The sequence below is a fragment of the Hemicordylus capensis genome, chromosome 4, assembly GCF_027244095.1.
Source record: "Hemicordylus capensis ecotype Gifberg chromosome 4, rHemCap1.1.pri, whole genome shotgun sequence".
NCBI classification, from domain to species: Eukaryota; Metazoa; Chordata; class Lepidosauria; order Squamata; family Cordylidae; genus Hemicordylus; species Hemicordylus capensis.
This window is the reverse complement of record NC_069660.1, coordinates 130,777,148-130,794,901: the sequence shown is the minus strand read 5'-3', so window position 1 is coordinate 130,794,901 and position 17,754 is coordinate 130,777,148. Positions and strand designations below refer to the sequence as shown.

At 43.8% G+C, this 17,754-nt stretch overlaps 1 protein-coding gene across 1 annotated transcript in view; it reads right to left on the bottom strand.

Moving 5' to 3' along the window:
* LOC128322513 (hornerin-like) overlaps positions 1–17,754 on the bottom strand; it is a 138,541-nt gene that overhangs the window by 104,557 nt on the left and 16,230 nt on the right. The window contains exons 12-21 of the mRNA XM_053243883.1: positions 17,176–17,208; positions 15,940–15,978; positions 15,286–15,315; positions 12,057–12,092; positions 10,605–10,652; positions 7,538–7,780; positions 7,187–7,219; positions 6,210–6,245; positions 6,083–6,109; positions 5,893–5,934 (exon numbers count right to left, since the gene is read on the bottom strand). Coding sequence (XP_053099858.1) covers positions 5,893–5,934; positions 6,083–6,109; positions 6,210–6,245; positions 7,187–7,219; positions 7,538–7,780; positions 10,605–10,652; positions 12,057–12,092; positions 15,286–15,315; positions 15,940–15,978; positions 17,176–17,208 — 567 coding nt within the window. The remainder of the gene's footprint in view (positions 1–5,892; positions 5,935–6,082; positions 6,110–6,209; positions 6,246–7,186; positions 7,220–7,537; positions 7,781–10,604; positions 10,653–12,056; positions 12,093–15,285; positions 15,316–15,939; positions 15,979–17,175; positions 17,209–17,754) is intronic.

Below are 17,754 nucleotides of genomic sequence, written 5' to 3'. Positions count from 1 at the left end.
TCAGTCTGAGTAGTGATGCAAACCATGGTTGGCGAGGCTACCATGGTACCACCAAGATAGCTCGTGCATTGTCCTGTATCAGTTTGCCCACTACTCTGTTGATCAGGTGGAATGACTGTTTCAGCTCCAATTCGTGATGTTGTTGGTTTTCAAAACATCAACTAGTGATGTTGTTGGTTTTCCTGCGGAGGTCGTCCGCCAAGACATTCTCCAGTCCCTTGATGTGGAGAGCAACTAGGAAGACATTCTTGGATATGCACCAAGTCCACAGCTGGTGCTTAGAGCACAGAGTGAGCGCAATACTGTGCCGCCTTGTTGGGGTGTGCATGGAACCGGCTGGCCCGGTTTGGTTCGAGTCCAGACCGGACTTGAACCCAACTGAGCCAGTTTGGTCCGGCACCCCCCCCCCCCAGTTCAGTCAGGGAGGGATTTGTGAACATTTTTTTAACCTTATCCCCCTCGGGGGAGTTGCTGGAAGCAGAGGCGGGGAGTTCCGCAGAGGTTCCCCTCCCCCCACCAGCCTTCCTTATGTCCCCTTATTGCTGGTTTGGCCGCTCTTTAGCCGGTTTCCGGCCTTCTTCCAGCATCCCAGTGGCCATTTTGGAGGCCATGCACCTGCATGATTGGCCTCTGCAATTGCGCAGGCACACGGCCTCCAAAATGGATGCTGGGAGAAGGCTGAGAACTGGCTGAAGAGTGGCAGCCGGGGGACACAAGGAAGGTCGGCAGGGGGAGGGGGAACCTCTGTGGACCCACCCCACCTCCTCCAGCAACTCCCCCAAGGGGGATAAGGTAAAATTTTCTTTCTTTTTTTCAGTCCGGGGCTGGACTGAACAGGGGGTGATTCAGTTCAACTCTGGACCATCGAACCGAACCAGCTCGAAGTCAAAGTGGCTCAACGTCGAGCTGGTTTGCACATCCCTACCACCTTGTTGGTTTACATAGGTGATCGCCATAGTATTGTCCATTAGTAACTGCACAATTGTGTCTTGATTCAAGGGAGCAAAAGACTTGAGCACCAGGTAAGCTGCCATCAATTCCAAGAAATTGATTAGCATACATCGTTGTTGTACTGTCCACAGACCTTGTACTTGATGGGTCCCACAATGAGCTCCTTAACCCAAGAGGGATACGTCCGTTGTGACACACAGTGTCGGAGTAAGGGAATCGAAGGCAACCCTGCTCAGAAGGTTCTCTCTCTTTGTCCACCACATCAGAGATTGTAAAATTTGTGAGGGGATGTCCAGCAGCATCCCTTGGCTGTCAACATTCAGGCAGAACGAGTGCAGATACCACAGCTGAAGAGGGCGCATTCGCAATCGAGTGTGGAGAACCATGGATTTGCATGAGGCCATTAACCCCAGCAGTCTCTGGATCTGATTGGCTCATTGATGGGGGTGATATTCGAAGCGTCATACAAGGGCACAGATTTGATGGTACCTGATGAGAGGTAAATAGGCCCATTTTGTTTGAGTATCCAACACAGCCCCTATGAAGTTTACTGATGTGGCCAGTTGCACTTTGGACTTGGCCCAATTGACATGAAGACCCTAGTCCATCAGTAGGCGTAGAGTGAATTGGATCTGAGATTCCAATTCTGACCTGTCACGGTGTACCCAAGAGTCAATCGTCTAAGTACGGAAAAACAGTGACCTCTTGTGTTCGTAAATAGGCGATGATCACTGACATACACTTGGTGAAGACTCTCGGCGCTGTTGATAACGAAGGGCAGAACTCTGTATTAGAACGCTGAATTTCCTATTGCAAAGCTCAAGAACTTGCAATGGTTGTTCTGAATCTCAATATGAAAATACATGTCCTTGAGATCTAATGTGGCAAGCTACTCCTCCTTGGCTAGGAGCGGAAGAATTCTCTGCAATGTTGTCATACGGAACTTTCGTGTATCCACATATTGATTCAGGTTGCGGAAATCCATAATAGCTCTGAGTCCTCCGTTCTTCTTGGGGATGAGGAAATAGTGTGAGTAAAAACCTTTCAGTTGGTCTGACCACTGCACCAGTACTACAGCACCTTTTCCCAACAAGGCATGCACTTCTTGCCACAAGGCCAGGGTCGGAGGAGTAGTCTTGATGCTCTTGAAATGTGGCAAAGTTATGACTCAATGGCATAGCCAGTGTTGATAATTCATAAGACCCACTGGTTGGACGTTATCTGGTGACATGTCAAGGCATGACTGGCCAGTCTAACGATGTTGGGTGGCAAACAAGTTGGTATCAAAGGCATGCCATAGACAGTCAGTGCACTGGTGTTTAAGGCTTCAGCCAGCAATGATGGTGCAAGTGGTGGACAGTCTCCAAGATCAAAGAGACTGTTTGGTACTGTCCTTGCCAGTACGAGGGCCTTGGTTTTTATTTCGTTGGGCATAGCCCTTTTAATGATAAGGTTTAAAAGGCTCCTATAATCCTTCTGGTCTTGGTATTTGAAACCGGAACGTTGATGGTTGTAGGACCTATAACGGGAGGAGCCTGGGATGAGATGGCTACAGTAGAAAAGCTCTTATCTGTAAATTTTGATTTTTTAAGCGTTCCCATCTTTGAATCCATGAATTTGCTAAAAAGGCCTTTGCAATTGAATGAAAGATGTTCAATATGATTTTTCATATCAGGATTCAACGTTGCAGATCTCAACCAAGCATGGCGTCTGAGAGAGACTGCGGTTGTCACTGTTCTAGACTCAGTCTCTGCCAAGTGTTTGAAGGTGCTTAAATGCTGTCTGGTGAGATTTAATAAACATTTCATCAAATCTTTTAACAAGGTCCTCCGGTTTCAATGTGGTAAGGTCCTTGTGGAACAAGTCCCAAAGGCAATAGTTATAGCAGGCCATGCAGGCTGCATAATTCGTTATGCGAATAGAAAGGCCGGCCATGGAGTAGATGCGGTGTCCAAGGACACTGAGTTTCCTATCCTCTTTGTCCAAAGGGGTAGTGTGACATTGGCTGGACTTAGAAGATGCTCAGTCTATCACTAAGGAATTCGGGACGGGATATTTCAATAAATACGAATTATCTTTGTCCTGTATGCAATACAGGGTCTCTAAACATTTTGATGTGAGAGTGGATGTTTGCAACATGTCCCACACATTTTTAGCTGCTTTAGTAATAACCGGCAGCATCGGCAGAGCAATCGGTTGCGTAGATTGCACCGCTGCCATCATTTTATAAATTGGGTCTTCTAGGTCAGTAGTAAGGCGCTTGACCTCTAGGCCCAGCTTTTCTACCATTTGTCGAATCATCTTGGTGCATGATTTTCATTCTTCGTTCGGAGAAGTGGAGGGCTTTGGGGAAACATCCGAAGGGGGATCACAAGGATTTTGTGGAGTGTCACTGTCGCAATCCATGTCCATTTCAGGGGACTCTGCGGAATCATATGAGTCATCCTCAGAAGATTCTAAGGGCGCAGCAGAGGTAGGTGATTCTGCCGAGCAGGAGGGCGGGAGTGGATCTGGGACCGGTTCAAGGGGTGCGACAGCAAGTTGGGGAGATGGTTCTGTGGAGGCCATGGGTGTGTCCAATGACACTGGCGTAGTTCAAACACATTGGTTCAGAAGCCCTGGGGCTCCAGATGGTTTAGGAGGTAAGGACATCAAGGGCTGAAGGGGGGATACCTGTTACGGAACAGACCCCGATGGTTGACACGGAAGCATGCCCTGAAGCATGCACTGTGTCTTCCACAACTGGAACTCTGCCCAATCTAGCTGCGCCGCTGGGGAGATGTTATGTCGAAAACCGCATGTGTGGATGGGGTCTTTTTGAGGCACAGTTTGTGGAGGAGGAACAAATGTAGGCATTGGTTTCCAGGCTGAAGCAGTAGCAGGTGGAATTAGTGTCAGCACCGTGAAAGATGAAGACCTGGCTCCTATTTGGAAAGGAGACATCAAAGGGCTCTTCAGAGGCACATCTTCATCTCCATCGACTTTGGTACCAAATCACGGGTTAGGAACCCCTGAAACGTAGAACCCGAAGTGGTATTCATAGAGGAATCCAATACACTCAAAAGGGATTTTGTAGTTCCCTGATCCAACAGGGCATCATCACCATCACTCATTATCAAAGAGTAAGAGCGGAGACTTCAGAGGCGTCCTTGTCGGCAAAAGCGGCAATGGTTTATACGGTTGTGGGACAACAGTAGCTGTCGGGGAAGTTGGAAGAACATGATGAAAAGTGCCAAGCTTGGTATCAAAGTTCGACATTGAAGAAGACAAGTGGGCGGTCGATGTGGATAGCACCGGAAAAACTAGCGTCGACATCAATGTCAATGCAGATCTTGCTGTCGGAACCGATGGAAGAGTCGATGTCACCGTATGTGTCGATGATGATGGAGAGACGAACAGTGGGCGTTACAGCAGGTGATGGCACTGACAGGTTTGACAACGGTAGAGGTGGTCAATACTGGACCGTCAATGGCGAAGGAGTTCTTGATCTCGACAAGTGAGTCAACTTTGACTTATGGTTTTTTGGAGGCGGTGAATTGCTATCTGATGTAACATGATGTCGTTTACACTTCTTATGCCCAGTGTCGGTGGACTTGGGCTTTTTGAAGACAATCTCTTCGAGATCATCCCGCAGGGTTTGAGACTGTGCGCGCACAGACCCTGGGGCAGACACTGAAAAGGAGGCCGTCGACAGTGTCGATCCCAAGATCGATGTTGATTCCGGCGTTGGCGGATGCAGCGCATCTCCATACAGCGCCGCTCTGAGGCACAACGAGCGATTCTTTAAAGTTTGCTTCGAAAAGGATCTACAAATCTTACAAGAAAGTGGAACATGTTGTTCCCCCAAGCAGAGCAAACAGAGATCATGTTCATCAGTTGGGGGTAGTTTAGCCCTACACTGAGAGCAATGTTGCCTTTTTCCTCTCAGCCATTAATTATTATTATTATTATTATTATTACTACATTTATATCCCACTCTTCCTCCAAGGAGCCCAGAGCGGTGTACTACATACTTAAGTTTCTCTTTCACAACAACCCTGTGAAGTAGGCTAGGCTGAGAGAGAAATGACTGACCCAGAGTCACCCAGCTAGTATCATGGCTGAATGGGTATTTGAAATTGGGTCTCCCGGGTCCTAGTCCAGCACTCTAACCACTACACCACACTGGCCATGATGTTTCTGATGGCAAAGCTGTGGAAGGGTAACCATCAAGTCCAAGTCCAAGATCCTAAGAATAGCCAACTTACAGTCCGAAGTCCAATACACTGAAATCTGTCCGAAATAACGGTAATGATCAAGTCCAAATTTCAAAAGCCGAAGAATAGTCAAGTCACTGTCCAATGTCCAAAACACTGAAAATCTGTCTGAAGTAACATTTTCTTTTCTATAAACTGACGAGCAAAGAACCAGAGGTCTCAACGCATCAGCAGCTGAAAAGAAACTGAAACAAAATGGCGCCCGACTACCGAGAAAAGGAAGGCACGGAGCACATGCATGGCAGGGAGGGGCTCCAAAGAGGAGCTAGTTAATCCATCCAAGAGGTCCTGGCGCAGTCGCAGTAACCCATTTCTCATGATGACAACGGATCACTTCCATATCCACAGGTTCACTTATCCTTGGCTAAATGCCGGGTTTGAAAGTGGGGCTAGGTGCGGAGGCAGCACCAGGAGCAACCTTGCTCCCGGTGCTACACGCGTGCAGCCTGGGCTGCCCTAGCCTGGGTTAGGCTGAGCATTTGAATATCCTTGTTAAAAACAGATTATACCTGAATTTACTTGAAAGGAGCACGACTCTATATTTAAGACGACCTCCTGATTTCTAGTATCAAAGAACTTGGGGTGGGTGGGTGGCGGGGACAGTGTATTGGAGTCAGGTAAATACAGTATGCAGTATTTTAGCATCTTAGTAAAATACAGATAAGACATTGAAGAGTCTCTCTACCTGGTTTGTCCCATAGGAGGAGGATGGGGAGGATGATCCCCCCTGGAAGGGATACAATGAACAAAAACATTATTTTCTTGCAGGCTATAACTTGGGACTTTTTCAAATGGCAAAGCATGCAGCATTCTGGCATCCTAATAAACAGGATGAGCTATGGGAAGATGAAAAATACCTGTACTTGGCTACTTACATAGGTTTGCTGGGATGATGATCCACCCTAAAAGGAAAACAAGTTGTAATATTTTATTTTAAAGGTCAGACATTTTCAGAATGGGAGGACTGCAATAGGATGAGTTTTATAGAGAAATCTGTTTTACCTGGTTGCTTCCATAATTTTGTTGAGATGACCCACCCTACAAAGGGAACAAGGAACAAAAACCATTATTTTATTGTAAATCAGCACTTTTAAGAAACATGCAGTATTCTTATTAGCAATAAAACGAGACAAAAGGTAAAATATTAAAAAGCTTATTTTCCTGGTTGCTTCCCTATAACAATAGCAAACAAAGAATAACAAAATACTATTTTATAATCAATCAGAAAATCAAAGGATAAATGAAACAGTATATTTTAGTAGCATCCACAGGATGTTTTCTAGAGGGGGAAAAGCCAGCAATCCAATACTCCCTTCCCCAGGAGTATGCCAATACCCCCTGCCCTGGGAGGTATCCAGTACCGCCACCCGCCACCCCCCCCCCCCCGCCCAGAAACTATATCAGTACAGGGTTTGAAACTCTGCAAGAAAACTATTGATGTACACGAAAAAGGGAATTATATATATTTGAATTCTACTCAGAGTATCCAGATTTTTCTTATAATCACTCTAACACAGTTGTAAAGTAAAACATCCATCTGCCAATTTTGAGTGCAGAAACCAGAACTCAAGTTGATTGACAATAGGGGCTGTGATCCAGAGATTCTCCAGTTCAGCAAAGGGTTGCACTTGTTTGTGTGTGCTCCCCTGTGTGCTCCCCATCAATGGCTGATGGGTGTTTGACAGTGTTCATCATTTGTAAGGGTGGGAGGGGATGGCTGGGATTCTCTCTTCCAGTAGGTGATCAGCACTGCCAGAGCACCCTTCATCTATTATCTGCAAGGCACTGGCTTCCTGCTGCTTGGTGTGGGTTTCTCCTGTAGCTTCCTTTTGTGTATGTAGGTACTGAATCCAGAAGTGTGAATCACAAAGATAAGTCTAAATTCATGCATGAGTTAGACGGCCATTATCAGCTATTAACAGCTATTAAGATCCATACTGGAAACAAGACTTTATTTAATTTAGACAAAGAAAGCTTACTTGATTACAAGGATTGCCATCATATGTATATCCCTGGGGAAATAATAACAAAAATTATTATTTTCTTATGCAGGCAGTTTACTACTACCATATTGATTCTTTATGCAAAAATCAATAAGAAAAATTTAATTTTGAGGAATTCCCCACATTGCAGTAATTAGAATAGATTCAACAGGTATTGGTCAGATACAAGAAAATAATGTCAAATTGCACTAGCGTTTGTATTATAAAACAACTTCATCTTGAGAAAACAAATGGAATTTATCTCACAAACAACTACGGGAATTTAGCAAATTGTTCTTACTGATCTTAAATTATTCTCCAGCAAATATTGTAGGGAAAGATTCTTACCTGACCACAAGAGCTGCCACTGCTTGATGTAGAGGATCCACTGCTGCCACCAGCTGAAGTAGAAGATCCACTGCTGCCACCAAATGAACTAGAAGATCCACTGCTGCCACCAAATGAACTAGAGGATCCACCCTTCCCAACTGAACTAGGTGCTCCACTGTTGCTCACTGTTATAGAAGATCCACTGCTAACAACTGTAACAGAAGGTCCACTCCCTCCAGTTGTAGCGGGGGATCCACCCTGCTAAGAAAAGCAAGAGATCACCCAGCTAGTCATTTTCCTATAGAAACTGAGCATATTTCATTTTAAAACTGTAAATATTGGTTTTAAAAGGCACAACCACTGAACTTGCAAACAAAAAGGGGAGAAAATTTCCAAATGCTGAGAAGAATAGATGAACGTTAGGCCACCGGAAATACCTTAACCCCCTGAGGTGGTGATTTCCTCAAATAACCACTTTGGGGGCAAAACACCAGGCAATTTTGGTGGGATAATAGTTCAAGGGAAAAGAATTAACCTTCTCACATGTCATAAATACAATAGGAACCGTCCCCAAAGCTGTCTAAGAGAAAGAGAGGCCATACAGAGCATAGCTGTAGAGCACATATTTGCATTCACCATACTGAGTTCAGGAAGCATTATAAGTATACTCCCTTAAGACTGCTTCTTTGCAGTCCAGCTAGGAGCAATACAAATACAGACATGGATACTGACTTCTGCAAGCACATCTCTAGGATGGGTGTACGCAAACAGGTGCTGTGTGTGTGGCTCCTCTCACTGATCCAGGTGCCAGGGCTGCATATGTGAATCCCTCCTCAAAAAGCAGCAATCACAACTATCAGCTGCAGGGGTGGATTTATTGTCCCCACTTCCATCCTCTTTTGGTGCAATTAATGCTTTTATTTGTTTATTTAACATATTTTTATACCGCCCAAAACTTACGTCTCTGGGAGGTTTACAAGAGGATAAAAACAACATTAACACATTAGTTAAAAAACAAAAACAAGAAATTTAAAATATAACAATTTAAAACCATAATTTAAAAATTTTAAAACAATATTCTAAAACAATATTAAAAACAAAACAGTATCAGTTAAAAGCCTGGGTGAACAGGTGCGTCTTTAAAGACTTTTTAAAAATTTTCAGAGATGGGGAGGCTATTATTTCACTAGGGAACGCATTCCAAAGCCTCGGGGCAGCAACGGAGAAGCCCCATCCCTGAGTAGCCACCAGACGAGCTGGTGGCAAGTGCAGACAGACCTCTCCAGATGAGCTCAATGGGCGGTGAAGTTCATAAAGAAGAAGACGTTCTCTTAAATACCCAGGGCCCAAGCTGTTTAGGGCTTTATAGGTTATAATTAACACCTTGAATTTTGCCCGGAAACATATCGGCAGCCAGTGTAACTCCTTCAATACAGGAGTGATATGGTCTCTCCTAGATGACCCAGAGACCAGCCTGGCTGCCCTATTCTGAACCAACTGTAGTTTCCGGACTACGTACAAGGGCAGCCCCACATAGAGCACATTACAGTAATCTAGTCTGGAGGTTACCAGCAGATGTACCACTGTTTTGAAGTCATCTGTCTAAAAAAAACGAACACAGCTGGCATATCATCCGAAGCTGATAGAAGGCACCTCTGGCCACTGCCTCAACCTGGGACACCAGGGAGAGACTTGGATCCAGAAGCACCCCCAGACTGTGAACCTGTTCCTTCTGAGGAAGTGTGACCCCATCCAGAACAGGCAGATCAAAATCGTCTACTGAGTTTCGACCCCGCACAATAAGTACCTCCGTCTTATCTGGATTCAGTCTCAGTTTGTTATCTCTTATCCAGCCCATTACCGACTCCAGGCAGGCATTTAGGGAGGTTATGCCCTCTCCTGATGATGCTGACATGGAGAAATAGATTTGGGTGTCATCAGCATACTGATAACACCCTGCACCATACCTCCTGATGATCTCTCCCAGTGGTTTCATGTAGATGTTAAACAACATCGGAGACAATACGGAGCCCTGAGGCACACCATACAAAAGTTCAGATTTTGAAGAACAACAGTCTCCAAGGGACACCATCTGGAACCTGCCCAAGAGGTAGGAGCGGAACCACTGCAAAACAGTGCCTCCCAACCCCCTCAGACGCTCCAGAAGGATACTATGGTCGATAGTATCGAAAGCCGCCGAGAGGTCCAAAAGGACCAACAGAGTCACACTTCCTCTGTCAATTGCCAGTTGGAGATCATCCATCAGGCCGACCAAGGCAGTGTCCACCCCATAGCCAGCCCGGAAGCCAGTTTGAAATGGGTCCAGATAATCCGTTTCCTCCAAGACTGTTGCTGGGAGGCCACCACCCTCTCAATTACCTTGCCCAGCCATGGAAGTTTGGAGACAGGCCTGTAGTTACTCAGCTCTGAGAGATCCAAGGTACGCTTCTTCAGAAGTGGTCTAATAATTGCCTCCTTAAGACTAGGAGGCATTCTACCTTCCCTCAGAGATGCATTTATAATCTCTACCAGGCCATCTACAACAACCGCCCTGCCAGATAGTATAAGTCATGTTGGGCAAGGGTCAAGAGGACAGGTGGTAGGCCGCATCGCTCCAATCAACTTGTCCACATCCTCAGCAGTCACAAACTGAAACTGATCCAACCTAACCACATAAGAGGAGTCTCTGGACACCTCCACATCAGACACTGAAGTAATTGTGGAGACGGAATCTTTTTTGAAAAGAGCTCTGAAGATGCAGTCCTTGCAAGTGTGTGTGCACAAACCTGGATTAAAGCCTTTGTGTAGGAGAAGATTGTTGTTATGAAGAAACAAGAGCATGGGAGGAACCCACAAAAGGCTTCTTCCCACACTTGCTTTGCCCTTCCCAGAAACTAGGGCAGAGCTGGCATAAGAAAGAATTGCTACCACATCAGTTTGGGCTCCTGATATTACCTGATTGGCATGGAAAGGATACATGCATCAGTGGCTCCTGAACCACTGTAGCAGCATGAAAAAAGGCCCTCTCAGGTTCTATGGAAACCAAGTTAATTGCAATTATATTGAGTACAGATAGACAGTTTACCTGAGATCCATAAGAACTACCGCTCTGTGACGTAGAAGACTGTATACTCTGTATAGAAAGCAGAAATGGGCCATTTCAGTGTAAATAAATCAAAGGACATACAATGTTCAGTTATTTTCCTTTATATAAGATGAGACCAAAAATGCAAGTTTAAAAAGTTAGCTCTAATTTTTGTTTTTTTGAAACTATGCCTCTCTCCAGACAGACAGGAGAAACCTTCACAGCAATAGAAGAGGTAGAATCTCCCTATTTAGCACCAGATCTTGAAGAAGTGCACTGTAGAAAGAATATATTGTTCTCTTGTCTGTAGGTTTCCTGCTATTTACTAAGGAAAGGAAGGAGAAGAGGAGACACTTATCTGAAGCACTCCTTCTCAGGTGCTGCCAGTTCGCAAGTTGCCTGTAGTCATTCAAGGAATTTCTGATATCTCTATTACGAATGGGTTACTGGAACAAGCTTTCCCCGTAATAACGGGAATCACTCCCCAAATATACAGGCACACACAAAACTGTGTAGAGAAATGGAGTCATCTGACTCGCAAAACTGCTTGCTACTAGAAAGATTCCTACCCACATGCAGCACTAACCCTTCAGATTTGGGAGTATAGGGTCATTTTATAGGTATTGTAGCTCCAAGAAAACAGAAGATCCCTTACCACATCTCTCTACGTAGTTGTGCAATTATCTGGGAGCAATTCTCATTATTATGGGAAGAGCCTTGTTTTCATATATATTGGCATCAGCGTACATACTACATGAGTGCTACATACATAGGATGTTCAAAGATCCCACACTCTGATCTTGCACTTCTTTAATTCCGACACATGTGACCCTGGAACTGGCCTTAAGGCTTTGGCAACAAAGTTTGCTAGTAGGAGTTCTTCTTCACACATGCCATAGCTCTTGCTACTATTCATGAAATATTCTACTGGAATATTTTTAAAGTCTACTTTTTAAAAATTTTTCTGCTTTACCATGTATGACCTCCAGCAGTATCACTGTGGACTTCTATATTTTAGGACTGCCATTTTTTCATCAGCTATTCTCACATGGTTCTTACAAGTTGCTTCATATTTGTTCATCAGTGATCACAAATGTGACACCACCACAGATGATGTCATCATAGATTATATCATGTCACCTGATGTCCCCTCAAATGCTAGACTTTCCTGTGGACTTTGTTCATACATTCAGCTGCCAGTCATCAAGTTTCACACCATACTGAACAGTAAAAATGTGTGTGTGTGTGTGTGTGTGTGTGTGAAAAATTCTTACACAACTTATGTAAAAAACAATGATAAACATACATGTGTTAACTAGTCATTAGTCTCATATGTCTCAATGGTATTTGTGAGTAAAATAGCAAAACAGAACAGATTTTTTTCCACATTCAACACCTCAAAAAAAGGAATACAAAGTCTATTTTCTAGAACAATGAGGTGAATGCATTTACCAATTTACAGGCTTGGCTGTTGTAGAAGGGGGAAGTCTGTAAAGAAAAAGGAAAAACCCAAAGTAATTATAGTACTTACTGGAGAGATAATTAAATATGCAAACCTGCCATAGTCAACTTAAACATCTATTACCAGTTATCTGATTGGTGAAGGGTGGGTCACAATGAGTTGCTCCTTTCTATTACCCAATACTAAACTTTTTTTAAAAAATCAAATAGTTGAATTATTAAGACCAGGAAGGGCAATCTATACACAGCTACCGCTATATCTTTGTAACTTACGTTCTTGCAGGGGCGTAGCAAGGTTGGAATGGGCCCAGAGACAAGATTTTAAAATGCCCCCCCCCACTCAAAGTCCAGGGCCTCGGCACACCCCAGGCCCCCAAGGATTTAAGTCTGATATTCCAAAATAAGTATGCTGCCTGGAAATACATTTCACTGAATACACACACGCACACGTCACAATATATAGTGATATACATTGAGTACTATACATTTGTTTTACTTTTAATGCCTAGAACACACTAGAAAGATGAATGATTAAAATGGACCCCTTGCTGCAGATTAGCAAAGGAGACTTTCAACCATGCAGGGTGAGCCTATGTTTGTTTTCTCAGAATTCTGAACAAATTCAGTCAAGTTTGATTCCAGGAGGTTTTTCACAGGAGGCTTTTAAAGCCCTTTAACACACATCTCCTCTGGAATAGAGGTGCTGCATTCACATGTTGGCCAGATTTACCCTGAAGTCCCTGCAAGTTATTGGGGAGCAGTTCACACACAAGAAAAATAAAATAAAATAAAATAAAAGCACCACACCTGCTTCACAGTTCTCACTCAGACCTTCTGGGTTGCAAAACAACTTGAACATAAGTGCATTTATAAATGAATGAATGAATAAAATAAATATAATACTGTTGCTTCCAGAAGTTTTTGTAATTTTCTGCCATGAAACAAGCCACTTATAGGACTTTTTAGATAGTTTTTTTAAAGCCAGCAAATTTTCCAAGCTGTTTAAAAATAAATATTCAGAGACTTCTCAGTCCCTCCCCCCCCATATCAAAGCCCTATGGCAAGCAGATGCCTATATATGGGGGGGGGGGGAGGGAAGGTAACCACAAAAAGGAGTTCACACTCTACCTGGCAGCAAGGGGTCTTCTGCTGCAGAGAACAGTGGTGGCCACTCTGGCTGCCTCCTCCTTCCTGGCTGGCTTGGGCCCTACTCGAGTTCAGGCTTCACAGAGGCCTACACGAGGCCTCCGTGGAAGCTCCGCCCACCCGCCGATCAGCTGAGAGGCAGGAGAAAAGGAGCTCTTTGCAGCTTGTCTGCTGCTTCGATTGCCAGCCAGGAGAACAAGCTGGAGAGACCAGTGAACAGGGCAAGTGGGAGAGGGGACTTGGGGCTGGGCAGGGCACAATGGGGAGTCACGTGAGGTGCCTCTGGGGGGCCCCTCCAGGCAGTGGGGCCCCCAGACAACTGTCTCCCCTTGCCCTATCGTTGTTACGCACCTGCGTTCTTGAGTAATTTTCTTGGTACTGATTACACAACTGCAGAAATGTATACAATGATGATCTTTACCAAGTTCTGTCCTGAAGTAGTTCTCAGCTGATCTAGCCAACATTTGTTGTTTGGGTAGCTTTCCTTGCAATCTGATTTCTTGGATTCCCTGGCATCAGGGAATTGGCATCCTTCAGCAGATGCCCAAGCACCTCAGAAGGCCCAGAAGCCTCTGAGACGGCTTCTTGCTGTTGTCACCACTCACTTGTCTGCCAGTCATACATCCATTCACTCAGAGAAGCAGTCACTCCAGCAACTCACTGCTTGCTCACCTGCCTTCTCCCTCTCCCAGAGGAGAGACAGCAGCTTGCTTCCATACCCTCCCATCCACCCATTGACACTGCTCTAGAGGGGGCCATCATGGTCATCATACCCAAGAGACCCTCTCAAACTTGGAGCCTACATTAATAGATAACTACTAGCAGGATGTCGTCAATTATCAAATCTTTATAATTGCCACAGGAGTTAAGGCATAAAACCTTCTCTATTCAAAAATGGCACACACACATTCTTTCAAAGGTTATGGAAAAAAACCCGTGGAGTTAAGGCATAAAACCATCTCTATTCAAAAATGGCACACACATACACACACTTTTTCAAAGGTTAATAATAATAATAATAATAATAATAATAATAATAATAATAATAATTCGATTTCTATACCGCCCTTCCAAAAATGGCTCAGGGCGGTTTACACAGAGAAATAGCAAATAAATAAGATGGATCCCTGCCCCCAGAGGGCTCACATTCTAAAAAGAAACATAGGATAGACCCCAGCTACAGTCACTGGAAGTACTGTGCTGGGGGTGGAGAGAGCCAGTTACTCTCCCCCCTGCTAAATAAAGAGAATCACCACGGTAAAAGGTGCCTCTTTGCCCAGTTAGCGGGGTAAAGTTACTGAGAGAAACCCATGGACTTGCAGGAAATTAAATAAGGCCAGGCCAAGGAAAAGCACCTAATACATTGTTCAAGGCTTTTGACAAGTAACATGGACAATTGCCTTCTCTGGAACACAGAAATCTGGGTGGGATTTATCTGCCTATGATTTAATTTAGCCAGTTGTAGAGACAGAACAAGGAAAACTTACTGACCAAGACTAAAGATTACTACAAGGAGAACTGAATATATTCCAGAAAACAAAATTTACACATTGGTGGGCAGAGGGGGAGTGCACTAGCTAGCCATGTCCATCATGCCAAAGTGCCTGCTGGTCACACCCCTCAGGCAGCTGTGTTCAGCATGTACTCCTAAAAGCTCCTAAAAGCTATTGTTGATACCTAGAGAAAATAGCTGGTTTATTTGCTGAGCTCAGCAGTGGCTGGATTTCATAGGACCTTTTGATCTCATGGCAATAAACAGAAGGGTAAGCCCAGGCTTACCAGAAACCTTATCCACCACAGATTCAAAAGATCATGTGAATGGACTCATGGGAACTCAGGCTGTTCCATCATGGGACAGTGTCTTATAACAGGAAGCACTCCAAGTTAGTTTAAATAGCATCAGGTGTGTTCTAGATAGCCATTAACAGCAATTACCAGAGTTGTATTTTCTATTAGCTTGTGTGTGTGTGTGTGTGTGTGTGTGTGTGTGTGTGTGTGTGTGACATGCATATAAAACTCTGTGGTTGTCAGTTTTATAAAGAGGCAGCCAAGTCAGTGGCAAACCAGCACTTACTTTATCACAAATCTGCCCAGGTTGTCCACTCTGATGGGGGAAAAATATAGAAACATTTTAAAAGAAGAATTGATTCAAATGTAATATAGTAATGCACTGTAAGAAAATCCTGTGCACAGTCAGTCAAGATTACTTTTTCTGTTAAGCAAACCCTGTCTTGAATATAAACACTACTTGGCTCTGCCATGTGAACACTAATCGAACTCCTATGGAAGCAAACTAGCTTTTTATCATGAGACTGCCCCTAGGTCTACAGGCCTAGACCACCATATTTTCTCAAAGTGTCCCTAAAACTACTTCCTGATCTTATTCTTTACATCTGTTGAAACCATTCACACAGCTACTGTACATGCAAGGGTGACTTGAGTCTTGGGTTAAAACCGCTGGTTCCCTTCTCACAAAGCTAGTCCAGAGATATGGATCCCACCAGCAGTTGCTAGACTCTGCTCACCTGCTGCCTGGTGCCAGACTCTGAACACTGTACATGACTATATAAATGTGAAGTATTCTCCTTCTTATTACCTCATATAAAAATGAATTACAATAAATTTAAATTATGGTTTGAACATGGTGCACCCAAGGCACTGGTGAATGGCACATTACCAATAAATATAATTGTTGTCAACAAGTTTCGTGGAATTGGATTATAGTTACCTGGATGGTAATACGGACACCACTTTGGGGGCTTGAACCCTGTGGAAAAATGACATAATTTCCCAATCAAAGTGGCGGCTGTAAAATGTCCTCCAACTATTCATACAGAGAGTCTGCGCCCCTCCTTTTTTCTTTTTCTTTTTTACAACAGGTAACTTACTACAGTGCTGCATATATAACAGTGTGCCGAAATGGTAAACTGGAGTGTCCATGTGACAAGGCATATGGTAAAAAATCTCCTTACCACATGGACAGACACTAGAGATAGAGTCCCATGTGGTTGTGTAAGCCCCACAATAATTTGCCCTAGTTATTTGTATTCACTCTTAGTGAAGAGCAAAAATGTCTTGGAATAAAAACCAAACACGTGAATGTATGTATGTATGTGTTTGGCTGCTTTAGGATCTTTGCAAAGAAAAAAGATAATAGTTACAAGTTTCTTGTAAAGTGGCTATAATAAATTTGGACGGGACTTACAATATTGAATATGCTACAGTCCTTTAAATGCATGAACAGTCATTTGATTCCACAACTAATTTCTAAAGTGTGTTTGTGTACATGATGTGTGAAATATGATGGTGTATCATTTATATATCTATCATACTTGTCTAAAGTGCTTCTGCAGGCATGCTCCCAAGAACTACTCCGCTTGCTCAAAGCAATCTGTCATGACTAAATCCTTGTGTCACAGCAGCTGTCTTGGGGCAGGGCAGTCTAAAGCCCCTTTGAACTTGCAGAACAAATATCATGGCTCTTTGGAGCCCTCATAAGAACCCTTTCAGCTGGGTCATAATGGTTTCCATTTTTCAAGCAGGGAAATGAGGCGAAGAGATAGAGGCATGTCACTTAGCCAAGACTGTAGCAGAGGTGCAACGTGAGGTGATGTCTTCCCAATCCAAATCTATCTATTAATCACATTTGCCATTCCAAATGAATCACCAAGCAGGTTCAATCATGTACTGTCACCTACCAGGTGACTGATAATGTGTGTGCGCGCATGCGCACATGTTGCAGTACCGGACAATGGAAGGTTTATCAAGCCTCTGGTGTAGTTCTTACAGGGTTGTGTGAAGGGACCCTTAATAATACAGGACAAGCTTCCCATGCAAACAGTGAATCAGCTGTTAATTGTTACTATGTCTCCATGTTACCATGTTTCCATGTCTCCATAATTGTTACCATGTTAATTGTTACCATATTAAGGATATGCATGATAAGGTAAAAATTAAATCATACCTGGGATTGTATTTTACCGGTGTACTGGGTATTCTGCCAAGGAACCAGAAAAAAATTATTTCCATGTAGCTGAATGCTTTACTTAGTGCAGTACTTGTACCCATGTATACTTAGTTCATAAAATGGCTGACTCCTCTGCTGTATTTTTTCTAACACTCACTGCTTCAAAAATTCCCCATGATCCAATAATAAATCCTGACCTACTATATGAGGATTAGTGATGACTGTATTAGTAATTCTTTAATATTATGATGAATAATATTTTTAAAAACCAATTAAGAACATAAGAACATACTGTAAGAACAGCTCTGCTGGATCAGGCCAAAGGCCTGTACAGCATCCTGTTTCCTAAAGAGGCCCAACAGATGCCTCTGAGAAGCTCACAGGCAACAGGTGAGGGCATGTCCTCTCTCTTGCTGTTGCTCCCCTGCAACTAGTATTTAGAGGCATCTTGCCTCTGAGGCTGGAGGTAGACTATAGCCACCAGACTAGTAGCTACTGATAGACCCATTGTCTATGAATTTTTTTGAAGCCCCTTTTAAAGCCATCCAGGCTGGTGGCTGTCACCACATCCTGTGG